This window comes from Numida meleagris, chromosome 16 (genome assembly GCF_002078875.1).
Source record: "Numida meleagris isolate 19003 breed g44 Domestic line chromosome 16, NumMel1.0, whole genome shotgun sequence".
In the NCBI taxonomy this organism is placed as follows: domain Eukaryota; kingdom Metazoa; phylum Chordata; class Aves; order Galliformes; family Numididae; genus Numida; species Numida meleagris.
The window spans coordinates 8,014,594-8,042,470 of NC_034424.1; the positions used below are offsets into that span (position 1 = coordinate 8,014,594).

Sequence of the window (27,877 nt, forward strand, 5' to 3'; positions counted from 1 at the left end):
GGTGATGCAGTGATGCTGGGGAGTGTGGGGATGCTGCTGCCCTGCTTGGGGAGCAGAGGCGGCCGAGCTCCCTCAAGGCACTGAGCCCCCCACCCTGCCATGGGCTGCCACACTGCGAGCTGCTGCCCGGGGCCCTCTGCTACCCCTGAGGCTGCCAGGATGCCAGCGGATGCCAGCGGTAAGTCAGCACTGCCGGGGGTTTTGCTGTAGGGCATTGACAGGGACCTACAGTGGCTATGTCTCCCAGCAGGACAGGAAGGACGCCTCAGGGACGTCACCTGAGGTTGTCCTCTGCAATGTGGCCCTCTCAATGTGCTCCTGGCAGCCCTAGGGGCTCGTGACCCCAGTTCTTAGCAATGCTCTCAGCTGGCTCCAGGAGCAAGGGGAGCCAGAGCAGAGAGGCACGGGGTTGGGGTCTGCGTGGGGACCGTGTCAGTGGCGTTGGTCAGGTACAATTCAGTGGGAACAGCAGCGTCATGCTTCAACCCATCCCTGTCTGTTCAGAGCCGTGCTGTTAGGAAGTTTGTTTCTATAACCCCTGGCGTGTGCCAAATCCTTTGTACGTGACTAAAGGTGCTGCCTTGCTCGGGGCACCCCAGGGCGTGCTGACAACCCTGCGAGCCCTGCAGTGAGGGGATGCACTGTACATGCCTGGGCATCACATCCCTGCCGGGGAGTGCTGCCCCCACCTCCCACTGCTCAGCTGTTGCATCCCTGCCTGCCCATGGCCATGCTGCTGGTGCTCGTGGGTGCCGCTGTGGCTTTGCTTCCTGCTCAGGTTGGAGTTTTATGGTCATGAAGTTCTTGCTGTAAATAGGACCTGGATAAGCAGGATTGAGATGTTTCAGTTGCTCTGACTAATTTTCACATTAACATATTTCTCTAGCTACAGGTTTAAGAGCATTAAAGCGCAACATGTGCAAGCTGGCAGGGACCCAAGGGCGGGAGGCAGTTCAGGTTTGTTTTGGCACATCTGGAGGAGGGAGCAGAGGGGAGGACAGGGCTGCCAGGAGAGGAGCACAGTGCAGGGCCGCGAGAAGGAGCCCTGCAAGCCCAGTAAGCTGGGAGCTGCATCCAGGAAAAATATCTGAATAGGCATTGCACCTTGTCATCGTAACAGCTCAACTCCTTATGTGTTACCTTTAAAATAATAGAGCTGAGTGAATGGAATACAGTACTGTGGCCTGGAATTAATTGGTGTTCCTTATTTACATGAAAAATATTGCACATTGCATGTGGTTCCCCAATGCACACGACTGTTGTGTTGCACGTTCTTTGTGATTACAGAACTGAATATAAGTAATTACCGATAACTGCACTGTGCCATAGAAACTGTTCCTGTGTCATTGGTAATTACACTGAAGCAACTGCTCTTTTGCTAAGAATAATGCTCTGCTCCCTCTTTCTAAAGGTTGAATACGTGATGAACTGTCATAGGGATCAATTTTGTACCAGGGATAAAAAGGCATTTTGAAACTGTTAGAGCAGCAGCTGAATAGGGTTCTGCTCATTCCTTCATTCCATCCTCAGGTTACATTATCCCGGTTTCATTCATTCATGGGACAGCTGAGATGTCTTTTTGACCACATCTTTGTTTATTTAGCGAATTCAGAGTAAGACGACTTCTTTTAAACCACAGAACAGAACACCTTTGTGGTGTGTGCTGGGACATGAGGGTTGATTTCTTCAGCCCTCTTCTCTCGCTGCTCCTGGGAGTACATGAGGGAGCCAAGCAAAAGGCAAGAGAGAGGTGAAGCTCTTCCAGCAGAGCCACCCACTCCTGTGCTGTGGCTGGGTGGATGGTGAGTGCTCCACAGCAATGCTAACGAGCATGCTGGCAGCTGGGTCCCTGCGGGATGTGGGTTATAAACCAGCTGGAGGGAAGAGAGTGCACTGCATAAACCAGACCGACGTGGTTTCTCCCTGTTTGCTCAGTGGCTGTGCTGCCTGCAGCAAGCCAAGCTTTATAGTGTTTATACTCGGGGTATGGTAAACCTTGCTTGATTGCGGGCAATTTTTAAGGAGCTGGTGGAGGGAAAGTCTCTCTCTTCTGCTACTAAGTGTGTTTTCCTGGGGAAAAGAAGGAAGGAAATGAAATGTGGGAAATTACTAACCTTTGGAAAGTGTGCTGAGTCCTAAGAGAAGAAAGTAAATGGAGCGGGAGTCAGGCTGTGTGTAATACTAACAAGCCACCCAGTGTATTGAAATTCCCAAGTCGTGGTTCTTTTTGGCCCGGTTTAACACTCAGAGCGTTATCTGTCTGATAGAGACATTGCATCGTGTCCTCCCCTCCATAAATAGCTACAGGGAGACAGTGAAGCATAACAGTTCTATGCAGTCTCCTGCAGATGTGCTTTTTCCTTCATCTGAAGGTGCTTTTTGCAGTGCTGAGGGAGATTCCAATTCACTGCTGGCCTTTCTAACTAGAAGGTGCTAATGCTAATTAGTGCCACCGATGGCTCAGCTCTTGATTCTTGATTCCATACCCAGGAATTATCCCTAACCTATATGATCCCAGTGCATAGCATGTTTATATTTCAAAAAACGATACATATATATATTTTTACAATATAATCTGATGTCCTTGGGATGACGAGGGACTGATGTTCTATGTCTTTATCTCACATACTGATAAATGAAACATGATGGAAGAAACTGAAATCCTAGGCATTCTTCCAGTAAGGCAGAAAACAAGCACACGAGTTTAGCTTTGTTACATGTAATAGGTGTTGTGCTTGAATATGGTAATTTGTCAAAGGTATTACCTCCCACTAATTAATCTCAGAGTTCTGCTGGAAGACGGACTGCGCAGTATCTGTCAGTTCACATGTACACCCACTCTGAATGGTTAAGGGATCCAGGAGAATGCTCTAATAGGAAAATTATTTCATATAGAAAAGCAACGTGTTAACGTTTTCCAGAAGCCTTAAAGCATCTTTTGTGTGGAGTACAGGAAAGAAACAAGTGGTGTGCAAATTAAAGATGAATTTGCTGCTGTTGAACTGGGGAGTCATTTATTTTCGCTTGGAAAAAGCAAACCTATTTAGCACTCCACTGAGGATCCTCCCATTTTAAGTGTAGGCTTTTTATTTCCAGGACAATTTTGAGGATGCTGGTGTTAGAGTTCTGGCCAAACTACTTAAACTACAAAGTTTCCCCAAACATCAAATCCAGCTTTTGCTTGAGGACACACAGATGCCCTAAAGTAGCACAGCTACACAGGGTATTACCATAAAGGAAGAAGTCACAGCACGTTTCACATCCCTGGATGACACAAATGCAAATCCAAAGGATAGCTCTATATAAAAGAAAGGGGTAGGAAAGTACTAATAAAGTCAAGGTTTTAAGTTCAGCTGTAGCCTGTAAAAGGATGGCCTTTTCCTTACCACTAGACTTCCCTTCGTGCTTTTTTTCCACAATGTTCATTTTCTTGGCCCAAATGTTTCCACTTTTTTTATTCATAGAGTTTCAGGTGTCTTAGTAATACTTGTTTGCAGGAGTAACCTGCCACCCTCTTAAAATGTAATTTGTTCTTAAGCATTTCTGACAAGTTTAGCATCTAGATCCATTCTTTATCTATACCAGAAATATATCAGAGGAAAAAGTAGGGCAGCTTTCTCCCAGTGTGCACCTTCACCCTCACATACAGGTCACCTGCTGAGTCAAAGGGCCATTCTGTTCCTGCAGCCCGATCCACTACATAAATGAAAACATTCTTCTTGAGTTTAAGGGGATTTGGATTGGGCCTTAATACTTAATCTGAAAACAAGAGCAGCTTGTTATAATGGTAACATCACAAATTGACAGCCTGCTAAAGAAAAAAACTGTATTGAAAACCAAACTCTTCAGAGATTATAAAACAACTAGCAAGTTGTTTGCAAGGGACATCTACTTTAGTTGCATATGATCTTGCAATTAAGTAGGCTGGGATAACCTTTGAACACTAGATCATGCTTCCTGACAGCTTGAAACAGGTTGCCTTGCACTTTGAAAAGATACAGGGAAATAAATGCTGAATCTTAAGGCTGATCCAAGTTAATCTCTAAAGAATTTGAAACATATGTCTTCCACATATATAGCAAAAAGTAATGAGATTCATAACAAAAAAATAGGTAGGAAAAGTTCAGTCTGCTATCACTGTGTGTGGCTATGCTTATCATCACATTTTCACAAGATGGCTATTAAGATAATTCAGTGATCCAGCGCGTGCATTGGAGACTCAAACCTCTTAATCATGTAACTTCACTATTCAGCTGAGCCCTGCTGCCAGTAATGAACCTCGTCACGTCAGTTAGTCTGCTCGATAGCAGTTGTGATGGTTTACCTACACCCAAAAAGAGAAAAAAAAATAATTGTTTTATACCTGTCAGACATTCCTTGCTGCTTATCATGACACAAACTGGGTGAACAAAGTATTTGCTAAGGAATGCACAGGATGCGTAAGCCAGTCTTCTGCCTGGAAACCACCTCTGGCATCCTTTGATCAGGAGCAGATAGCGGCAGATCAAGCCCTGGGGGAAGTTGTTTCTAATAACCTGAAGGAAGCACTGCCAGTGATCAAACACTAATGGTTCCCATGCACTGTCAGGTCGGGTTGGCTGGTTAGGGAGAGGTGCATCCTTCACAGGACGAAGCAAGCGTCTGATTGCACTACTGCAGCGCAGTTCTGGAGGATTTCCCGGTTAATGATTCACAATGGAGAGATCAAAATTCTTTGGCATTTACATGTTTCTCTGTGTGATAAAGGAGGCCCGAAGGAAACCAGCTGGGTGGTGGTGGCACTGCAGGCACTGTGCAGGCACAGGGTGAGCACCAGGTTCGTGCGGATCGTGTCACCATGAAGCCCTGCTCCTATCCCTGCCAACGTGGATCCCTCGGCCTGGGTTCCACCAGGCGCCTTCTCCACACATCCACCGTGCAGACAGGTGGAAGCGGCCCAGGCCTCCATCACTTTCCTTGACGCCTTCATAGAGGCCCAGTACCGCTCACAGCCATGCAGCACCTGCCGCTCAGGGCCGCGGCCAGGCCTAGGGCAGCAGCGGGCCGGCGGTGGAGCTCTGTCCCTCGTGAGGGCCGACGTCTCCGAGCCCTAGAGCAGCCCCGGGGCCTTCCTGCTCCCCCGGGCCTCGCCGCGCCCGGGCCGCAGACCCCGCCGGGCCGCGCTCGCGGTCGCCATGGCAACGGTTGCCTAGCGTGGCCCGCGGGCGGCCGAGCCCTCAGCGCGGCGCCTGCGCAGTGCCGGCCGGCAGCAAACCCCGCCTTTCTTCCCTCGGAGCGCGCCGCCGCGCCCGGGCGGGAGGCAGACGGCGGGCGCGCGCACTGAGGCGGGCGCATGCGCGCGCGCGCGGTCCCGAACGTTGCCAGCCCCGGCCCGGCGGCGGCGGCTGCCTCCCTCCTCCTCCTCCTCCTCCTTCTCCTCCTCTCCCTCCTCCTCTTCTCCTTCTCCCGGTGCTCTCCCGGCCCGCACGGCCCGGCTCCGGCCGGCGCAACGCGGCCTCCCGTCTCCCTCCGCTCCGGAGGACGCGGGGCTCCCCCGGCCGCGGCGCGGGGATGAGGCGGCGGTAGCGGCAAGGTGAGGCGGCGCGGGGCCTGCAGGCCGCGGCGGGGGGGGCGGTGGGCTGCGCCCCGCTCCCTCCTCCTCCTTCTCCCACTGAGGGGAGGGGGCGCCGCCGCCGCCGCTGCCTTCCTCCTCCTCCTCCTCCCTCTCCTCTTCCTCCTCCTCCTCCTCCTCGCTCCGCGCCCAGGGCCGAGCAGAGCATGGGCGTGCGGGCGCTGTGCTGCTGCGGGCGGGCGCGGCGGGGCCGGGGGCCGCAGGTGCTGCCCCGCGGGGGGTGAGGCCGCAGCGAGGGAGGGATGCTCGGGGGGCGCGGCCCGGCCCGGGGGCGGCGGGGACCGAGGGGACCCGGCCTGGGGGAGCGGGCGGTGTGACGGGGCCGCTGCCTTTTGTTTTGCTCCTAGATGGTGGATGTTGACGTTGGTGCGGGTGGAGAGAGCGGCAGAAGGAAGATGGATGCCCTGGGTGATAGCGCGGTGGAGATCGTCCCTTTGGAGCTCTATGATTCAGCCAGAGCGAAAATAGCAGCTAATCTACAATGGATCTGCGCTAAAGCCTATGGAATAGGTGAGGTGGCGGCCGCGGGGAGGCACGCCGGGTTTTGTTCTACGTTTGTCAGCTCCACTCCCCTTCCAGGAGCGGTTAAATTCGGTGTAAATCGCCTTTGTCTTAGACATCAATGATATGATGGTCTGCTCTCTTGGAATATTTATGATGCGCATCCTGGTACCTTCAGCGGAACAATGAAGCTACCTATGTGAGCTGCTGGGAATCCGCAAACAGAGCAGTGAATGCGCACAGGTCATTGTTATAAAGGATGCACGTTTCCAAAGGTGTAATCTCACACTTCAGCCAAGTACGCTGCCAGCACCTGCAGGCCTGAGGCCCCGCTGCGCTCCCTCATCCCGTCGTCTTGGCCAAGAGATGCTGGGGCCTTGATGCTCTTTGTATGCTCCGCTGGCATCCCCAGCTCAGGGTGTTCTGCTGTGCTGGGTATGTTTTGTTTTGTCGGATCACTTCACTGGTTTCAGAGTGAACTGAAAAGCAATCCGTTTGTGATCAGTAAAATTCCTTTCTGTCAAAGCAGTGTTGCATGAACAGATAGAGCTTGGCAGTGTGGTGTGACATCAGACAGCGCGATGTGGGTGATGGAGATCTCCTTCCCCAGATGTTGTCGTGGGCCAGTACAGCCAAACGTGGGCGAATAAAGGTTGTTGTATAGCACAGAGGTATTTGAATGGTATTTTCCTGACATCTGTTGAAATTCACTTTTTTGTTTTGAGGTAGACTTACTTGTCTATTCAGAGCTGTTGCTGCAGGATGCTTCTTGAGTGAGTTGCTTCGTTATGAATATGCCAGAGTACTTGTTTTTGTTTATGCAAAACAAAATATATACTAAAACACATATAAAATCTTGTTTTGGAAAATGAGGTAGCCCTGTTAATCTAAGTCTAATTCGCCAAACTCATAATGTGCTTAATGGATTAGCACTAGCTTACTTGGTGACAGGGCTGGAGAAAAGCAGTCCGTTCCTGCAGCAAAAAGTTATCCTTGTGGAAATATTTTGTAAATTGTTTTTCTTCTAATATTGTCAGCTCTGTTAGTGGTCTCATCACGGTGATGGTTGTGGGGAAAACAGAAGGAAAATTGTGATTTTTTTATAATGCTTAGTTAGTAAAGGTATTTTATTACAAGCAACAGGAGACAAAAAATACATAGATCAAGTTGAAAAACGTGGGAATTTTAGGAGAGTGATAATAAAATGCTGATAACACAAAAGAGGTGAGCGGATGTTTCTTAGTGTAAATATTTTTCAGTTGCTGGAACTGGTTGTAATGTTTCCTGAAGATTTTTTTGTAATCAGAGGTAAAATAAATACTCCAGCCACGAAGACGCGCTATTTCCATTATGACTTCGTTTCAAAAGGAAGCCAGTTCTATCTTAGGTCTGACTGGCGTGGGTTGTGCACTGCATAGAAAGCTTTAGGGCCTCTTGTGTCTTGGTCGTGTCATCTGGGGCCACGGGGCTGTGTCCGTAGTCCTGGGGTCAGGTGCATCAGTGCTTGGCTTTCCTTTGGCTAAAAAGGTCAGAGAGGAACCCCAGCTTTTGCAGGCACAGCGGTGTGGCCTCCAGTGTGGAGAGGGCTGTAGCATCACTTGCCAGTTTCCCACTTGTGTTTCTGCTCGTTCAGGTTATATGTTAACAGGAGCTAAATGCCACGAACCTTGAGAAGAAACGTTGTTGCTGGGACTTCTGGGCTTGTATCCTTGGTTAGCTTCAGTGCTTAAAGCTTTCGTGTGCGTATATCTTTTCAGGACTGTGTTCCGTGGAAATGTAGTCTGATTTTGAAAAGGCTTCAGCAGTTGTCATGTGGTAACCATTGCTTCTAGAATAGCATTGCAAAATACTGAGAAATGTGTAAGCCTCTTTAATTCATAGAGAGATGAGCTTAAAGAGGCTTTCTACATGATTATCATTTTGAGTAATGTTTGAACTTGTTACTTGCCATCTCTGTGGTGTTGGTGGGATGTCTTTGGTTTGCTTTAAGACACTGGATGTTGGGTGAGTCTCGGGCAGCTGTCAAGAGGTTCTTTTTTCAATATAAAATCTCACTATGAAGGTGTTTTGCGGGAGAGCATCATTGTTCCTCTGGGCTTGGTTCAAGTTGACAAAAAAAACCCAGTTCTTTGTTGGTAATATTAAAGCGCTGTCTCTGTTCCAAAGCAGTTCCTATCAGACAGGGTTTTCAGAACGGCCTTCAGGTGGCTGAGTAAAGAGCATCCTTCGGAAATGTTCGATTTGAAATTGAATTTATGGATTGATGTAATTTTGTGACATAATCTTGCAAATGCTGGTGTGTATCCTGAATTTAATTTTCATCTGAGTAGAGCTAAGCTCATGCTTAAGTGTGGGAATGGTCAAGTGCAGGAATTCGATTCTGGTGTGGGCATACTATTAATCATTCCTCTCTGTAGATTTTACCTAAATCTGGAATTTCCAATTTACTGTTGCAGGGTATGTGAATTTTCCATATCAAAGCTGGCATCTAAATGGAGAAATTCTCCATCCTTTGTTGTTATTCTCAAGGACAAATCAGCGAGGGCATACCTGGCATAACTTGGAGTTGAAGCTCTGGTTTGGGATTTGTTTCATTTGATGATGCGTCCCTTTGTTCTCTGCTGCCCCTGAGAAGAGAGGTTGGGAACCAACCAGCTGAGCGCAGCTCTCCTCTCTCTTCAGCACAAATAACTGCTGCTGCAGAACTCATCCCTTTTTGCTGTTCACACAGGGATGGGGCTGACTGGTTTGTTCCTGGCAGCTCGGGGCTCCTCCTGCCTATCTCTGGTGCATCAGACAGATGCCAGAGGCAAGTTGTACAGCCGTTGTCCACATTCCACAAGAGAGAAGGGGATGGAGCTGTGAGGGAGGTGTTTCCCATTCACTGTCATCCCTCTCCCTGAATAAATCTGGGAGTGCTGTCGCAGATCCACGTAAAAATCTGTGCACAAACATCTGGAAACCTTCTGCACATCTGAAGGACTGCAAGTCCGTTTGGCTGAGACAGTAGTTGGAGGGAACCGAAGTGCATTAGAACAGAATTATCTTTTTCATCAGCAAACTTTGATTAGAACCAAACATGCACTTTAAGGAACTCTGTGTGAAAACACAGCTCTTAATGTCCAGGAGGTCTAGGAGCAAGGGTGCTGCCAGGTTTCTGTGCAACTTGAGTTCACGGGGTGCTTAAATCCCTTTGAGAGCTTCATCCTGGCCTTGCAGAAGGCAGCACAGGAGGCTTAGAGCAGCTTGGCGAGCTGTGCACAGAGAGGTGGCCATGCAGGGAGCTGCATGGGGCCGTGCTCCTGCACCAGTGCTGTGCTGCTTCCATGGGCTGCGGCTTGCGAAGGTGGGCAACGGCAGAACTTCCGTTTCTCAGGCTGAGTTAGGACTGCATGCATTTGTGTGTAGAAATTGTTTCATGTTAAAGTTCAGGTAGGAAAGGACTGAATGAGAGTTCTTCTGTGTTGCAGCTTGCTGTGAGCACGTGTGTCGTTTGCAACCTGGCCCATAACAAACTTTGCTGCTTTTTTAAATACCGTTTGTAAAATTCAGGTTGTTCAAATGACGTTGAACGAACTTATTAGGGCGAGGAGCTTTGTGTCGATTCCACACTTAATGCTAACGTGAGCCTGGGATGTTTGGCCAGACACAGGCAGGAGGGCCAAGCACTGCTCTAATCCACTGCAGAGGAAGGGCAAGTTGTGGCTTTTCTTGTCTTTGAAGTCCTTAATGCTCACCTGCTAAGTCAGGTTTTGCAGTACTGTAATAGCTGCCTGCAGTTACCGGTTGGCACCAGCAGTGTGAAAATGCTTCCAGGGCTGAACTAAGCAAACCCCTGTGTTCCCTGTTCCTCTCCTCCCAGCTTTCTTTTCAGTGAGGTCTGTATTACAAATATTTTTAAGAAAGTGTTTGGCAAACATTTGAGTAGTTGAGGATTTGGTTTCTTTAACAAGGCCTGTTTATAAACACCGAGTATTACTTAGGTGAACTTGACAGAGTTGAAAGATTCTGTAGTTATTTAATTTCTTCTGCTTTCTCCAGGTTTGTGGCTTTCAGCTTGATCCAAACGTAGGATAACAGAAGGGCGGTCACTTTCCCCAGTGGTTTACCACATCTTTAGCTCGTTTTTGTTGTGCCCACCTAAACACAGATTTCCATGAGTGATATTAGAGATGACTTCTGGAGTTTATAATACGGATTGGTAATTAGAACCAACACGAGGTGTTTTTATTACGAGGAAGCTGGGAGAGTGTAGCTTCTGCTTTGTGTTCTGCAGCTGAGCAGACATCCAAGCAGTACTAAATAATTCTGTGAGCGGATACTGATAGTAATGAAATCCTCCTCAGAATTTGAATGAGCCCCTCTGCATACCACGATGCTTTGGCTCTCTTTGCATGTGAAACCTGTTCTTCCCTATTCCAGAGGTTAAATAAGATCTGGCTGGTATCCACTTCTCCAGTTCAAGGCGTAAGTCAAATTTGTTCAGATTACAATCTGATAAAGAAAAATACAGCAGTCGGGTGACATCTCTGAACCAGTGTTCATCAGTGAGATAGTGAAGAAATGGTCCCCGCCCTGAAGTGAGGAGGGGATGCTCTGGGAAGAATTGTTGCTGTTCTTGCTGTCGTTACACGTGAAGTTATTTTTGTAGTCCTGTGAACTACCTTGTAAGCAAAATGATTTATACGTGGAACCGACAGGTTTTCTTTGAGATATGAGAATTCATTGACGTGATACCAAAAACCATTGCTTCAGGAGAAATTATGCGGGTTTATTTCTGAGTGCTTCGTTTCTTATGAAAACAGCCAGTACAGATCTGTCCCTGCTAGGCTCCCTGGGACAAGAGCACTTTGGATTATGTGCTGCTGAGGGGTGGGAAACATGTTACTGCTCTGCTTCTGTGAGTGCTGGAGAAAGCAAAACTGGGCATCTTTGCTCTGTGAGTCAACTGCACGCAGCTAAGCAACACGGTATAGAATGTGCATGCAGTCAGCATCCAGCCAGCTCTGGTAAATCTCTAGCAATTTGTGATAGGAGGTTGAGGACCAGCTGCATTTGTGAATGCCCTCTGCCTCCGACAGCTCTGCTCATCGCTTGCGTAGCGTGGTTCTGAAGGTGCTGTCAAACCACGGGTAGCTGGAAGCTGTTAAAAGACAAAACGTTCATCAGAAACTGACGGTGGCAAAGCGTGCCTGGAAGTTGATGCTAATGTTTTCCTGGGGGTAACTGCTGAGAAGGCAGGTTAGGAAAAACAGAAGGTGTTTGTGGGCTCTTTAGTAATTTGTAATAGTGTGGAAGTGGCTTCCTTTTGTATTCAAGGTGGTATTGAAGACCTTAAAGTAGGGAAAAAAAAAAAAAAAAAAAAAGGACGTGGTTTCCTTGTTTTTGTTTTGCTTTGGTAGGTTTTGTTAAACTCAGCTCCAGGTGAATCTTTTGTAGCTGTAGCTTCGCTGCTGGTTGCTCAGAAGCTGTGTTTTCCTGTTGATTTTCTGGATTCCATGGCACATGTGTAAAAATACAAGTTCTAATGAATGTCAGTTTTTTCACACCTAAGTCATGTTACAGGTCGTGAACTTGAAGTGTTGCCGAAGGTGCTCATAGAAACTGGGACTGGGGAAGACGTTTTGTTCAGCAAAAGCTGGGGCACATCTGGTCATTGCCCAGCCCTGCAGATCGGGGAGCAGCGCTGTCATTAGGGAGCTGTGTGTCATTAGTGTCTGCGGCTGCTTTTGTACCCGGCGTGTCTGACTGTCCCAGAACTGACAGCGTGTTTCTGAGATCCCGGCAACGTGGGGATCTTGATATTTGTAAGGGGCAAATGAGCAGACCCGGGGCCCAGCTTCTAAGTGTGGGGGGAGTTTGTTGTGGTTTTTTGGATCAGTGGGTTGTTTTTTTTTTTAAAGTTCAGTTGCAGGTGTTGGGGGAGCGGTCTCAGCAGCAGTTCTTGTGATGGCAGTTCGATGTAGACCAGTGCATACTGCTCTCATCTGACCTTTAAGAAGTCCTTTTGGATTTGTGCAAATGCGAATTCTTGCTTTTCTGCTTTTTTTTTTTTTTTTTTTTTTACTCTGCCTTTTATTTTCCATATTCTGGACTTCAGAGTCCTTAAGCTAATTTGATTGAACACTGCACTGAACTAAAATCTGGTCGGCTCTAAAAGAGAAGGTAACGCGCGTGTGTGTGTGTAAATCAAGGTACGTATGTGTGCCACTGACATGTTTTGTAGGTTGACATGGTCTGGGTTTTGCATTATGTCCACGGCAGCACGCTCAGGTCCTTCTGAACAGCAGCACAACAGAGTGCTGCAATAGGGCAAGGCTGAGTTTTGGATCTTTCCCCAGTCATTAGCAATGGAGGCTCTAGTTCAATGTTAAATGACCATTAAATGGAATTACCTTTCGGCAGCCTTGGGTTTCTAGGTCAGGTTGACTACTATGAAGGAGATTAGAAATATTTGAATTTACTATCTGTTCACTATCAAACAGGCAACGATGTTAACCAGTACTGCTGACATGGTGTCAGTGAGGTTGTATGGTTCCTGTTCCCACTGTCTTCAGTATTACATATATGCTGGCTGTATATATCTCTGTAACACAGCAGTCAATGCCATGTAAAGGAAAATAATCTTCTTAACTCTCAAAAACGTCAAAAACCTTTCCATTTTGAAAAATAGAGGCAGTATTGTGTGACAAAGTATGAGTAGCTGTTAGGGATATTATTACAGCACTGGTTTACCCTGTATTTTTATTGAAGTGAGATGCGCTTCTAGCTCATATCATTGGTAAGATGCTGTCTCAGTTTCTCTTTATCTGAACATTAAGTGCTCGACAGCATAAAAAAATTGTGTGGCTTATTTTGCAGTTCAGAGAGATGCTGTGGGTCGGAGTTTTTTGAATGGGGAAATTCGTTTATTCTGGAAATGAGCTGAATGGAAGTGAACACGCTGCCAGCTCAGTAATTCTTTCAGCTGTAGATGTGCTTGTTAAAATGAACGGCTGAAGTGACTTCAGGGGGAGATCTTCACAGTGGTTGGGTGACAGGAGATCAAGTTCAGTGTTTGAGCATGATACGATGTCTGGCTTCTCTTAAGAAAGCACAGGTGAGGTAGCAAGTACTGCTGGTGTGGAGGCTCCTGTTCTTGCTGCTGGGCTCTCAGAGGCTCGGCAGCTTCCAGTCTGATTGCTGAATACGGGTACAAGTATTTATTTTGGGATATGTCTAATTTTAACTTGTTTTGCATCCCTAGTATAATACCAAGGAAATATTGCTCACAAGAACTTCTCCTTCCGCTTTGGGCTGTTGGAATCAGCTGGTGTTGGCCCGGAGCTGCAGCATTACACCTGTTAGCGCAGACAGTGCTGCAGCTAGCGATGCATGGTTTGAAATGTTCAAATTGCTGCCAGCTGTGCAGCTCTGCTGATCAGCAGCAACTGTGCAGGTCTTGGTGAGGGTGGGAGCCGGTGGGGGAGAAGCGCGGTGCGAGGACGAACCCTTCTGTTCTGCCGCTTGCAAACGACGCTCTCCCTGATGCACTTGTTGAAACACCTTTGTTTCAGACAACGTCCCCGAGGAGCTGAAGGACCCGTTCTACATCGACCAGTACGAGCAGGAGCACATCAAGCCGCCCGTCATCAAGCTGCTGCTGTCCAGCGAGCTGTACTGCCGCGTCTGCAGCCTGATCCTGAAGGGCGACCAGGTGGCTGCGCTGCAGGGCCACCAGTCGGTGATCCAGGCGCTGTCTCGAAAGGGGATTTACGTCATGGAGAGCGATGATACACCTGTGTCTGAATCTGATCTGGGCTGCGCACCAATCAAAATGGTTAGCTTAATTAAATCCCCCTAATGATCTTTTTATTTAACGCTATTTAAAATAGTTCGTGGAAGGAAGGGATTTGCATTTCTAGGCTGCTAACCTCGGGAATTTTGCATTGTAAATACAGTTAGAATATACAGAGGTTTCTTCCTAAAGGATTTCGGTTTTCAACAGTCGTCGCGTTCTTCTTTTAGAGTTCTCATATGGCGATGATTGACGCTCTTATGATGGCCTACACTGTAGAAATGATCAGCATTGAAAAGGTGGTCGCTAGCGTCAAGCGTTTCTCTACGTTCAGTGCCTCAAAAGAACTGCCCTATGATCTGGAGGATGCGATGGTTTTCTGGATTAACAAGGTAAAATTTGCTTCAAGAAAAGTGTCTGTTCCTTATTAATTGTCAGATTTTTACAAAGGTTCTGATGAGCGTGTTCTGCCCATCTTTCTTAGCTGCGCCTTTCTGACATCTTTTCTACTTGAAGGAACCACTTTTGATTGTGGTGTTACTTATTCCACCAGATTGTTTTCTGTGACTTGAGGTAAACACGTATTTGGATGTGTTTTAATATCCTTTCTGTGCTTTGCCCTTTTAGGTGAACCTTAAAATGAGAGAGATAACAGAGAAAGAGGTTAAGTTAAAACAGCAATTAATGGAAAGTCCGGGGCATCAAAAGGTAAAACAAGTTTGTCTTCAGTTATAATTCCGTGCATTGGTGATTAATGGTTTTAGGTGTAAACTTCTCAATGTTTTCTTTGTCAGATAAATGTGAGGCATCCAGTCCTCAAAACTCCTGAGATTTTGTGCATGCAATTTGTTTGTGTTTCTTGGTGCCCTTCCTTTCCTTTCAATCCCAGTGGGATCTTTGGACTTTCCTTTTAGTTGGACTAAAATAACTCGTCTTAATTTAATGATTTCAGTAAACTTCACCCAGCTTTCACAGAACAAAATATATAGCATATATTTTGAAAGCTTTTGGGGGCGCATTCATTTTGCGTGAATTTATTGTCTAATTCCAATGTAGAAGCTTACTCCAGTTCTATCTAGTAAGCATACCTTTAGCATTTGTACGTGACATGTTTGTGATTTTTTTCTTCCTTTTTCCCCTGAAGATATATCACAATGCAGTAACGTTGCAAAAACATAGCACACTTTCATTGCTGGAGAATGTAAAATAGACTTTTTTCTTTGCAAACATAACTCACACCAGCTATCAGCGCTCCCAATTAATGGCTTAATAAAGATTGTAGGAAAGCTCTGTGCTCTTTCCTCTGGTTGGCATCGCTGTGCAAAGGGGATAAAATTATAACGTGCTAACAAGGCACAATTATTTATTTCCACGTTGGTGGCAAAGGTTTTATGTGCTTTATGTTAAGTCCTATCTTTGGATGATGAGGGACCTGAGAGCTGTTTAATTCACAAGTTGATGTCTGGTCCAAAGGATCCCATTTTACCAATTAGACCTACTGACTTCGGGGCCTCTTTTTTTTTTTTAAACTAAAATTCTAGACTACAGACCCTCTAAATGTGAAAGTGTTTCTTGCTGAAGTGCATTGAAGTATTACTGCTTATAACTTGCATTGCTGATGTTCCTTTCCTATTCCTACATTCCTTCCCTCGCTTCCTGAGCAGTCTCCTTCCAAATGGTATTGGAAATTAGTACCTGTAAGTGATTTACTTTTACGCCGGTTGTCATCCTCAAAATCATGGCTTTTTAAATTTCTTCGGATTGTTTGCTTCCATTTACAACGCTTCTTAGGCATTCTTATAAAACAAACAAACAAAACCTCTGCGTAAGCTTTCCAGTCATCAGGCTTAATTCTCATCATGTGATTTCTGCATACTGTACAGCATATAGCATAATCACTTTACAGCGCTTCCAAATTGTCCCCGCAGTGCAGGAGTGAGGAGTATGGAGTAGCAGCAAAAAGCTAGGAGGTTAACAGTGGTTGAAATGGTTACACTTTATTTCTGTTGTAAGTAGGCAATTGATCTCAGCACTAAGGTGAAGCAAAGGCTGGTCAGTTTAAATGGTTGCTTAATCTTTGAGTCCATCATTAAGATACTTAGATGTCTGTACTAGTTCATTATGTAGTGCCCTTGCATTCCCGTGGTTGGTAAATCCAAACCAGAACGCCGCTATTCATTGAGATGAGGTCAGAAGATTTGACAAACCAGTTTGGACCTATTGCTACAAAGAGTGGAACTGTATGGTAGATCAAACTGAAGCTGGTGTAACGGGAGGAAAGACAATATTTTTATTTTAGAGAAAGTGTGAAAATAGAAATAAAAATATATAGGTTTGGGGTTTTTATGTCGTGGAATTGATGTTGCTTGCTTTTAGTTGAGCTTCCTGGTTTTATTTGAACTCGCGGAGGTTCTTATTTGTTCCTGAGCTTTTCTTGCCCTTGGTACCCTTTGAACTCCACTTTGCTGGACGTGGTGCTTCCCATTGTCTGTCTGGGAGGATGGGAGCTGTTGTCTCAGTTGCAAATCCCCAAAAGCAGTGCAGCTGGAGAAGGCAGGTGTGCTCCACATTCTGCCTTTCCACACCGAGCTCCGTCTCGCCCTTCCCGTTCATCATCTTGGGTTTGTCTGAACCAAGTCTATGGACCACACTAAAAACTTCAAATATCTGCAAGAAAGAGAATGGGAGCGGGGACCTGCAGGCTGATCAAATCTGTGCCAGAGCCCCGGCTTGCAGCCTTGTTTAACGACTCGTGACGACGTAATGAAATATTGACCTAGTGTTTGTCACTTGTGTTCTGTGTGCCCAGATGTCCCGTCTGTGTCAGAGGCCTACCCTGGATTGCATTGCTAAGAAGCTGCATAGGTTCGTGTTATGTTTAGAGACTTCTGAGTGAGAGTAGAAGAAGCAGATACAGTATTGACTGTGGTTGGTTTAAATTCCATTTAAATTCCTTTCCCATTAGAAAAGGAATATGTTTCTATTTTAAAGACAGGAGCAACTAAAATACGAGATGAAATTCCTGAAGTTTCTTTTAATTTGTTTACTTCAGCTAAGTGGATAAACGATGAACCTTTTAAGCTAACCAGATCACCTTAGTGTGCACACTTGTTTTATCAGACTTAATGACCGCATTGCCAGTGCATAGTGGATGTTGCTGATGCATTTGATTTGTTTCGTGTTTGAATAACCACCATCCTATATCTCGCTATTTCTTTTTGTGTAAGCCTGATCTGATGCATGCCATATCGCACTGCATGCTGGAACCAGTGGAATATGCTCGTGTGGTACAGTATGATTCACATTCCATTACATATCTGTGCAGTGCTCCAGGCTGGGGAAAAAGATCGTTTGCACCTGGAAAAATAGCAATAGCACACGGACGTGGCTTTTAGAAGCACTTGCCTTTGCCAGGGAAACTTAATGTGCTGTATTTATATTTGTTCAAAGTAAACGAGACTATTTCTTATTATTAAATTCTTATTATTAAATTGCATACAAGTGACCTTCGTTCTTCTGAATATAATTTTTCTCAGCCTGTGCCATCCTAAATTGACACGAGTGAGCGTGTGTGTGTGTGTGTGTACAGAGAGCTTGCCCAGGTTATCTTGGAAAGTTGATGTGGTACCACTGGTAAAATAAAACTTTCTTCTGCTCATTAAGTATGCTCTCTGAATAGCAATATGTTAGGCCAGCACACGAGTCAAGAGAGTTCATCAGATGTTAAGTGATGTTAACGTACTAGTGTAAAAGGAAGCTTTTCCATCACTGAAAGGTGCTTCTGTTAGGCTCTGCAGTGTATTATTTTTTGCTGGCTGGATCATTTTGCTGCGGGGACTTGGATGTAGCCCTCCAGCCCAGCACATGGATTGTTAGTAAATATCAGTGCTAAAACTTTTCTTGCAAGAATTGCTGGAAGCACTGCCAAGACTTGTTCCTTGGCTGTTTGGCTTTAGATACGCATCAGCTAAGCTCAAAATTCTGTGAGGGTTCGGGGATAATCAGTAGAAGTTTGATGTTGATCTGTAGTGAAATGGAGGAGAGTTTTGCTGCTGATTTCAGAAGACCTTCTTGCTCCTCTCACAGAGCATTTTTTGGAAAAAGCCATCTTTTTTCCTTTGCACATTGCTACTGTATACTGGCTTGCCAGGCACACAATGCTCTGAATCTCTCCAAGAAACCTTTGCTCTCTGGGGATAGGATGTGGTGGCAAGTGTGCGTGTGGGTAACACGTGAGAAATCACTAGTTCATCTTAATTTTTTCCCCCTGAAGCTTTAAATGTATATGTGTAAGTTGTCTGTCTCTCTTTCTTTGGCTCTGCTGCATTTGTGCATCTGCGTGGAAGGATTTTGACTTAAATTAGTTTGCATTAAGTTAAAATGTGTCTATGAAGCTAGGAATTCAGCATGGATTGCTTCCAGATACGAGGAGAAAGTTTAAAAAGGAAGCACTGTGTCCTTCTGAATTGGCTTCTATGGAGAGAAGAATATAACCTCATACATTGTTTTTTGACATAGATGAAGTAGAATGCTATGAAGGCTCCACCATAAAGAGCTGTCAGTACTTAACAACAGTTCCAATGGTCCTTGGCATCACATGAACACTAGTTTTCTTTTTTCAGGTGCGTTACCGAAGAGACCATCTTTCAAGCAGGCAATTACCTTACTTTCCTTTGCTGGAAGATTTGATGAAGGATGGTAGCGATGGTGCTGCTCTGTTAGCTGTGATACACTACTATTGTCCAGAGCAAATGAAGCTAGAAGGTATGTAGAAAAGTTTCTCAAACAAGTATTCTGAAGTATTTGAAAGTTGAACTAGAAATGAATTATCAAATGAAAAAGCAGCAGATCTAATAGGTGGTGGTCTGTTTTTTAATAAGACGTTGTCTCTTAAAATTAACAGGCTTGGTCTGATCAGACCTTAAGAAGAAATGAACACGTGTTACTGTTAGCTCACAATTCTTGTAATGTTCAGCAGATGTGTACAACTTGAACTGCAAACCCCGTATTATTTGCAAATCTGTTTTTCATTGCTTTTTTACTTTATCACTGGATATTGTTTGTAGTCTGTTTACCTTTTCTGTGACTATGAAAATCATGTATGGATTGTAAAACAAATGCCAAATTGATCCTCTTACATGCACTTTCCCTGTCCCTCCTTTTCCTATCTCTGGTATTTAACAGGTAGAGAGATGCACTGGTAGCCAGTAAATATTAAGTGATGCTGTATAAGCACTCTGTGAAGTTCCTATGTGTAGTATTTCTGTTAGCTGTGGATGGAGGTTTCATTCCTTGGGGTGGTGCCATAACTTGTCTTTCTTACCTGTCCAGATATTTGTTTGAAGGAGGTAACATCAATCGCAGACAGCCTCTATAATATTCAGCTCTTGAGAGAATTCTCAAATGAATATCTAAACAAATGCTTTTATCTCACGCTGGAGGACATGTTGTATGCTCCTTTAGTTTTAAAGGTAAGAAACATACTGAAGGATATATTTTTAAATAAGATAATAATAATAAGTAGGTAAATCATTAGCAGTTATTTTGTTACTGAGAGGAGCGTTTTCTCTTTTCCAGCCTAACGTCATGGTGTTCATTGCGGAACTCTTCTGGTGGTTTGAGAATGTCAAACCAGACTTTGTACAACCAAGAGATATTCAGGAAATAAAAGACGGTAAGGTTTTAATGTTCCATAAATATTGGCGAGTTATTTGAAAATATTTACATCAGAATGAAAACCCGTTGCACGTTGCTGTTTGCTTTGGAGCTTGGTTTCTACCCAGGCTTTCTGCTTGCTGCAGCATTATTTGAAAGCAGTGGGAATGGAAGGGAGGGTTAGTCCTAAATCCACTTGTGGATTGGGTTCTAAGTTTTGGAATGAGATAAACAGATTTATTTTTTTTTTTTACTCCAAACCCACTCATTATTTACTTCCTTTCCAGTAAAGTCACGAGAATATATATATTTTTAAATACAGGTTACTACCTCATGTTGAATCTCAGTTTTGTGTTGCAGAATTGTCACTATAGTGTTCTGCAGTCTGAAACTTCCTTTTCTACTTTGTTATTCTAATGGTTATTTATAACATTATCACAATTTTTAATATATGCACAGTTAAGACAGTGCTGCAGCAGAAGAGCAGTCGCCCACCCGTTCCTATCTCCAATGCAACTAAGAGAAGTTTCATGGCTAGTCCTGCTAGTGCAAATCCAGCAGACGTGCAGCCCTCAGCTCAGGCAGGCTCTGAAGCTTGCAGTAGGTACTACCTGCACCCTGAAGAACCTGACTACCTGTAAGTCTATTCTCATGTTGTTCAGATTAATGAACAACTGTATGCTTCCATTTGGGTCAAATAGGAAATTCTGCTGCTAACTGTTCTGGTTTTGCTGCAGATTTTCTGTACACAGCTTGAATTCACTCAATCTGTAAAATATTCTGAAGTTCAAAGAAATACTTGGCACTGTTACATTTGGTCTTTGGCAAATTCCAGTAAGCCTCAACACCAAATGTCACCATTGTGTTTTAGAAGAAATTCTTCTGATTTCTATTTTGAAGATAGTGTGAAATGTGAAAACTGTCCAAGCATCTGATCTTTGCTGGCCATATTCTTTAAATGTTGTTATGAAAAACTTAACTATGATTCAGTGTACAAGGAAGTTAATGACAAGGTTTTTCAGCTGAACTAAATTTGAGGACTATAAGGAGTCTATTCAGCCTTTACTTTCTCTAGTGTACTGTTATATAAGCTACATTTTAAATTCACTGTGTTTAAAAACATAAGAACACTTTGATTTCAGATAGTAGTTTACTTTTCATGTGAAAACCCTTATTTTTCTTTTAATTTCTTTAATATTAATAATATGATCTTTTGTTTTAGGGGAGGATGGGGGCAACTATTACCACTGTAACTTCTCTACAGTATAACTTTCTTCTGTTGTTATAGAAAAAAATTTTCTTCTATTAATGAATTCTTACTTTTCTGATTTTCTGAATTAGTGGCAAAGGAGGAAGCCCTGCCTTTAGCCCTTCCCACCCCCTACTCCCTTTGAGACAGAAACAACAGAAATCTTTACAGGGTGAAGACAGCCCTGGTAAGTCTACCTTGAATTTGCATTTCAGAAGGCAGTGACAATCACTGTCAATATAATAATTAATGAAAAATACACATGCTGAGAAAAGACAATAGATTTTACCTTAAAGGTACTTCTTGAAAATCTAGGCTTTATGCTTTTACAGAGGTACTTAGAATTTATTTTCTTTTATCAACAGTGGTACTAACCCAGCTTCATTTCAACTGCTGGGTCTCTTACAACATGCAGTGATGAAGGCTGTTTAAATCAAAACCAAAAAAAAAAAAAGATGGGGCTGTTGAGTGGGTGGGAGGGATGAGGAAAGCAATTTGAGCACTTCCATGCTTGGAAATGCAAAATTCAAATCTGTGTATAAATATATACAGATGTGTATGCACATGTGTCTCTCTCTATATATGTGTATATATATACATATGCATATATATATGTATGTATACAGTGCCATTTTTTCAGTGTATTTTACCAGGCTTTTGTTTACTTCTCTTAATATTTCAACACATTTGTTTTCTGCTGCCATCTCTTGGTGAAATAATGTATTATGTTTGCTATTCAAGGTGATGAAACTCCTAGCTTAAAGATTGTTTCTCAAATGTTACCCATTTAAAAAATATTACAGGTCATCGCCATCGTTCTAATTCTCTGACTCGTGTTGATGGCCAGCCACGAGGTTCAGTTCTTGCGTGGCCAGAGAAGAAACCCAGGTAATGTGTGGTTTAGGTTTTACAGTAATGTTTAATGAAAGGATTCTCTGTACTGTGACAAACGTCCTTATAGTAATATGGTATCACTTCCTTAGAGCTGGTCTGAGAGTTGCTTAACTTTGTTCTCTTTTTAAAAAATTGACATTTTCAGAGATTACTGGTTTTAGTGTTGCAACTGAACGTACTTTAAACATGATTTGCAATATGCCCTGTTGAGAATTTAAGTATCTGAGGTTGCTATCTTACTGTTGGTGATCGCTCTTGCTACAGGCTACCTTTTTCGAATAGAAGTGTTAGCTTTGTGCGTTATGGTCCTTAATTCAGCAAATTGTAACTTTTTGTACTTTCTCATCAGAAGACTGTTCTTATCTTTTCTAGGCCTCTGTCTCAGCCAACACCATTTGCTCTTCATCATTCTGCCAGTACCGATGTGGACCCTGGATCTGGTGATAGCATTAGTCTGGCTAGATCAATCAGCAAAGACAGTCTTGCTTCAAACATTGTTAATGTAACTCCAAAAAACCAACCCCATCCTCCATCAATGAAAACTAATGGGAAGAGCTTGCTGAACAATGTTGAAATTGAGGACGAAGATGAAGAGCTTATTGCAATAATCAGATCTGAAGAAAGGCCAAACCGTGGTGACCTGGAATTGCAGAACGCGGCAGCCAGAGTACCCAGCATAGCTGCAACTGCATGGTCTCCAAAAGTAAATAGCGAGTCTTCGGAAAGCAAACCAGACAGTTTCTACTTGGAGCCCTTGATGCCTGCAGTTCTAAAACCAGCAAAGGAAAAACAAATAATAAATAAAGAGGATGAATGTGGGGAGGGGAAACAAAGGAGTTTTATAACAAAGAGATTAAATGAGGGACACTTGCCTTTGATTCGCAAGAAAACAAATAGCAGTCATGGTGAGCATGATCTCAGTAGGACTTTTACTCCCATTTCTAGTTCTGATTTCACTCCAGTTTCTGAGTCCAGTGCTGCAGACTCAGTATCACTGGTGGAGGCGGGGTTAGAAGCCTCCAGACCTTTGGCTAGTAGCAGTTTAGATCCTTCTGCTCAGGATCAACCCACTGGAGGATTTTTTCTTCATGCTGCTAAATCTGATGATGACATAGCAAGTAAAGTCAACGTAAGTTATGTGAAAAGTCTCAATTTACATGTTCCAGATACTACATGGACTATGGTGAGACAGGACTCTGATTCTGATCTCTTAGACATAGAAGACACTGAACAGGACTTGGTAGTCTTAGATGACCATCCTATAGTTGCTAAATACATAGGTGAGGAAGAATCTGCAAAGCTGCAAGAGGATATGAAGGTAAAAGAACATGAAGATAAGGATGATGCGAGTGGGCGTTCCAGCCCATGTTTGAGTACTATTTCCCAAGTTAGCAGCGTGTCGATGGCTAGCGGGAGCGTCCGAATGACCAATTTTGCAGAACGCAAGCTTCAGAGGCTTAATAGCTATGAAACCAAGTCCAGCACAAGTAGTTCACAAAAGACCACACCGGATGGATCAGAAAGCTGCCCAGCACCACTGACCACGTGGAAACAGAAGCGAGAGCAAAGCCCCAACAGACCAAACAAAGATAACGTTAATCTTTTAGCTTCTGAATTGGTGCAGCTTCATATGCAGTTGGAAGAGAAACGAAGAGCAATAGAAGCTCAGAAGAAGAAGATGGAAGCCTTATCAGCAAGGCAGCGACTAAAGTTGGGCAAGGCAGCTTTCTTGCATGTTGTTAAGAAAGGGAAATCTCCCGATGTTCCACAACCGCTTAAACCGGAACATTTTCCAAAGGAATACCCTCGGCACAATGGTGAAGACTTAGATGAAGTTTCTTTGGGTTCTAAGTCTGAAGAATACTTTGTGAAGGAGGAGGAAAGAGAAGACATACTTAATGATTCTCAAGAGGTAACAAAAGTGAAAATGCAGGAAAGCATAGCTTTTGTTGAGCAACACAAACCAAAAGATTCTGCTGCTATACATGAATTGGAAAAAAGTAAAATTATTTCTGCTGCCCTTCTAGAAGACAATGTTACAGAAGTAGATATTAACGAATGTGATCTTTCTATTGAAAAACTAAATGAAACAATCAGCACACTTCAGCAGGCTATATTAAAGATTTCTCAGCAACAGGAACTGCTTATGAAATCTCCGTCAGTGCCATCACCAGGAACCAGAAGTAACTCTCAGGACCAAAAGGTAAAACCATCGATCCACTTTGTGGAGCCCCTGTCACCAACTGGAATGAACAGCCTTCGTAAACCACCTCGATTTGGTCAGGGCAGGAGTCCTCGATCAGGAAGACCAGCTGATTTGAAAGTCCCTAAAGACAGACAGCAAAACTCAGCACGTGTTAAAACCCCAACACCAAGTCTAGAAACCTTACCACATTTAAGACCATTTCCATCCAATAGCTTGTCAAAGACGCCAACAGAAATAGGCCCGGAAAATAGTCCTGATCTGGGAAGTGGTTCTCAAGAAAAGTGTTTCTTTGATACCTATAGGCTTCACGATGAGAGTAATCAACGGGCACTTGTTCTCTCCACCTCTAAAGATGCAAATATCATTTCTGAGATGAGCAGAGAGGTGAATAGCAGCTTCAAAGAAACGGGGTTGAACTCTTCCGATGGCTCGGGAAAAGAAAATGTCCCAGTGGATGAGCCACTGAGAAGCAAGGCTAATCTCATTGAAGTAGATCTGTCTGACTTAAAAGCTCCAGATGAAGGAGAACTTGAGAACCAGGATAGCTCTACGGATATAATTAGCGAAGGTGATCAGAAGTCTGGTGTGGGGTTTTTCTTCAAGGTAAATATGTTACCTTCATGTATTTGGTTATTGTTGCGCTTTTGTCCAGCATTAAGAACTTGTTTTTGCCACTTCATTCTTGAGTCATCTGATGGAACTGAATACGTTTTGGTTGCAGTGTTAGGATATGAGAAGAATGTATTTGAGGAGAAAAGTTGTTGACATTGTATGAAATCAGTCTCTTCTGATAGAGAGCAGTCTCTTGTCAACCTTATGTTCTGACATGACAATGCTTTCTTTTTTAATTTCTGTTTCAAAAAAACTCCAGGCCTTGAATTCAGTGAATTTATCTTCTGATTTTGTATACCGTGGTTCATACAAAGTTTATCGTTATGCTGGGGTTATCTATGTTCTCCACTCTAGGCAACATTGTAGTTGGTACTTTACAGTTTTACAAGGCTTTGTGTTGTTTAAGTTTACTTAAATCAGAGTAAGATGAGACCCTAGTTTGTTTTATTTTAAGGACTTAAAGGAGAATTTGGTGTAGAAGTTCTCCTGAACACCAAAAAATTCAGTATTGTTCTCTGACTTACACTCCTCAGTTCTGATGATCTAAAGGTTTCCAAAAGTATTGTCATGTGTTTTGCTTAAAAATCTTCCTGGAATCCTCAGCAGTCCTGTGATATCCAGTTTGATGTGTTTTCCTGCAGTCTTTAAAACTTTCTATCCCTGTGAACCTTTTAGGACGAGCAGAAAGCGGAAGATGAGTTGGCGAAAAAACGTGCAGCATTCCTTTTAAAACAGCAGCGCAAAGCTGAGGAGGCTCGGCTTCGGAAACAGCAGCTGGAGGCTGAAGTTGAGCAAAAAAGAGATGAAGCTCGGTAATAGCGTGTGGAAAAGGATAGCTCCTTTTATCTTTAAAATGAAGAAAATCATTCTTTATTGAATGTCGTGTTTTGCTTTTCAGTCGCAAAGCTGAGGAGGACAGAATACGCAAAGAAGAGGAGAAGGCTCGTCGAGAACTTATCAAGCAAGAATACCTAAGGAAAAAACAGCAACAAATCTTGGAGGAGCAAGGGCTTGGAAAGCCCAAATCAAAGCCCAAGAAACCCAGGCCAAAGTCGGTCCACCGTGAGGAGTCTTACAGTGATTCAGGGACGAAGTGCTCTTCCACTCGTAAGGATTTTGAGTTGTTCATTCACAATGAGTCTGGTAAATCTGCTTTAACAAATGTATTCACGTTTTCTCATCTGTTTTGCAGCTGATAATTTGAGCAGTGCTCAGTCTGGTTCCAGTCTTTCTTTGGCCTCAGCAGCAACAACGGAACCTGAAAGTGTACACTCTGGTGGCACACCATCTCAGAGGTAGGGATATTAAAAAAAAATAATGTTAATCTTACGTTATGAGAGTGTTAGGATTCAGTGTTGTTTGCTTTGGTTTGCAGGAATAGAGGCACAACAATAGTTAGTGAATTAACCTTCTATTTTATGGGAGTGCCAAATTCAGTCTGTACAAACTTGAATTTTTTTTTTTCCCCCCAATTAATATAAACTTTGCCTCAGTAATCTGGTAGGAAGAGTCTGACAGTTGTGGGCAGGAAGAGGGACAGTAATCTGTTTGTTCAGATTGTGACTGGTGAATTTAAGATTTGAAGGGGAAGATGATTTGTTTTCTCTGTCCATCCCCAACAGGGTTGAATCCATGGAGTCCTTACCAATACTGAGCAGAAATCCTAGCAGAAACACAGAAAGAGACTGGGAGAATGCTTCAACTGCATCTTCCATTGCTTCAGTGGCAGAATACACGGGTGACTATTTTCATTTTAGTTTGAGCATTTGTTATGATTGTCACATCATGTAAAGCTCTGATGTTTGGTGTGACTTGTTACTACTGAGAAATTACCAAGCCTATTTTGTTCTGTTTAATATCTACAAGTAAATTATTGGAGAAAATGTTTAAGTTTTTCTAACACTTCTGGTTAATTAAAATCTTAATGATCTTAAGATTTGAGGAAATGAAGTTTTTTTGCTTCTCTTCCTTAGGTCCAAAATTATTTAAGGAACCCAGCAGCAAATCAAACAAACCTATTATTCACAATGCTATATCTCACTGCTGTCTTGCTGGAAAAGTGAATGAACCACATAAGAATTCAATATTAGAGGTAAGCAATAAAAATATAAAATACAAAATTATGAATCCACTCGCAGTAAAGTTCATCTGTAGTGCTCAGTTCGTAATCCTACTGATCCACGGTGGTGAATGCCATTTCCTAAAATGTACCTGTGAAATGAGAAACGCTATCCAAGAAAACCCCACTTTTTTAGCTGTATGTGAAAGCTAAAAGCTGGGTGCACAATGTGGGAGTTCTCACTGTGAACGCTCTCTGTGTATGTTTACCTACTTATTTTTAATGCAGGAACTTGAAAAATGTGATGCCAACCACTACATCATTTTGTTCCGCGATGCTGGCTGCCAGTTCAGAGCACTTTACTGCTACTATCCAGATACTGAAGAAATCTACAAGCTGACTGGGACAGGGCCAAAGAGCATCACCAAGAAAATGATTGACAAACTTTACAAGTACAGTTCAGACAGAAAACAGTTCAATGTGATTCCAGCCAAAACCATGTCTGTTAGTGTGGATGCTCTTACGATCCACAACCACTTGTGGCAAGCCAAGCGACCTGCAGTGCCAAAGAAGACTCAGACTCGTAAATGACACTGAGCTCTTGGGGAGGAGATTGCTGAATGGGATCGCATCAAATGAAGACATGTTTACCATTTTCCTCTGGTTTGGTATGAAATGTGCAGAACCATAAACATTTTTTAAGAAGTTTCTAAGCAGAAACCATGGATGCAAGTTATTAAGAATGAAGGAACATTATCAGTGTTTTTTATGAATGATAAATCTGCTGTTACACCCAATGCTAACTACTGTGGCTTTCAACTGATGAGGGACTGTGCATGTAGCAAGATCTTTAACAAGTGGGTTTCCTTTTACTTGAAGCTTTCCATCGGTACAAATTGGGAATAATTTAGTTTTGTTTCCTCTCCGCCTCATTGCCTCCTCCTTCCTATCGTTCTCAAAGCTGGCAAGCTCTGAACTTCAGTAGAAGATTGAACAGATCTTGGGTGAAGTGTTTTGGGTTTGGTTTGGTTTTTTTAAACAGTCTTTAGGGAAAACTTCCTTTCAGACTTTTTTGAGGAACTGTTTAATACATCCAATAGTTGTACTGTATCTACTGCCAACGTAAGTCCAGCTCTCAGATTTCTGAAAAAAGTCCCAACTTGTGCTGCTCAGAACAGAGTTTTACTTGCAGTATCTGTTTAGAATAAGCATTGCAAAAGCCAGTCTTTTTAAAAAAAAAAAAACAAAAAACAAAAAACAAAAAAGAGACTGAAAATTGCTCACAAATTGAAAGATTTCTGGAATACAATCAT

The 27,877-nt window shown here is 43.6% G+C and overlaps 1 protein-coding gene across 2 annotated transcripts; it reads left to right on the top strand.

Moving 5' to 3' along the window:
- On the top strand, positions 1-27,877 carry CAMSAP1 (calmodulin regulated spectrin associated protein 1). Of its 2 annotated transcripts, none has more exons than XM_021413674.1 (18): positions 1-178; positions 5,959-6,121; positions 13,669-13,931; positions 14,120-14,281; positions 14,517-14,597; positions 18,512-18,653; positions 19,221-19,360; positions 19,467-19,563; positions 20,004-20,181; positions 20,886-20,980; positions 21,597-21,681; positions 22,060-24,496; positions 25,181-25,317; positions 25,404-25,612; positions 25,698-25,800; positions 26,128-26,243; positions 26,479-26,597; positions 26,853-27,877. In XM_021413674.1, exons 1-18 carry the CDS (start codon positions 170-172, stop codon positions 27,153-27,155), a joined length of 4,839 nt encoding a protein of 1,612 aa, XP_021269349.1. In that variant the 5' UTR covers positions 1-169; the 3' UTR covers positions 27,156-27,877. The 2 variants fall into 2 exon arrangements, with proteins under 2 accessions (XP_021269349.1, XP_021269350.1); XM_021413675.1 differs by lacking the exon at positions 1-178 and adding an exon at positions 5,324-5,572.

Bases quoted from the DNA above. Each gene is read 5' to 3' on its own strand.
- CAMSAP1 (XM_021413674.1), top strand. The intron at 18,654-19,220 runs GTATGTAGAAAA...TTACCTGTCCAG, and splicing joins AGAGCAAATGAAGCTAGAAG to ATATTTGTTTGAAGGAGGTA. The intron at 26,244-26,478 runs GTGACTATTTTC...TCTCTTCCTTAG, and splicing joins TTCAGTGGCAGAATACACGG to GTCCAAAATTATTTAAGGAA.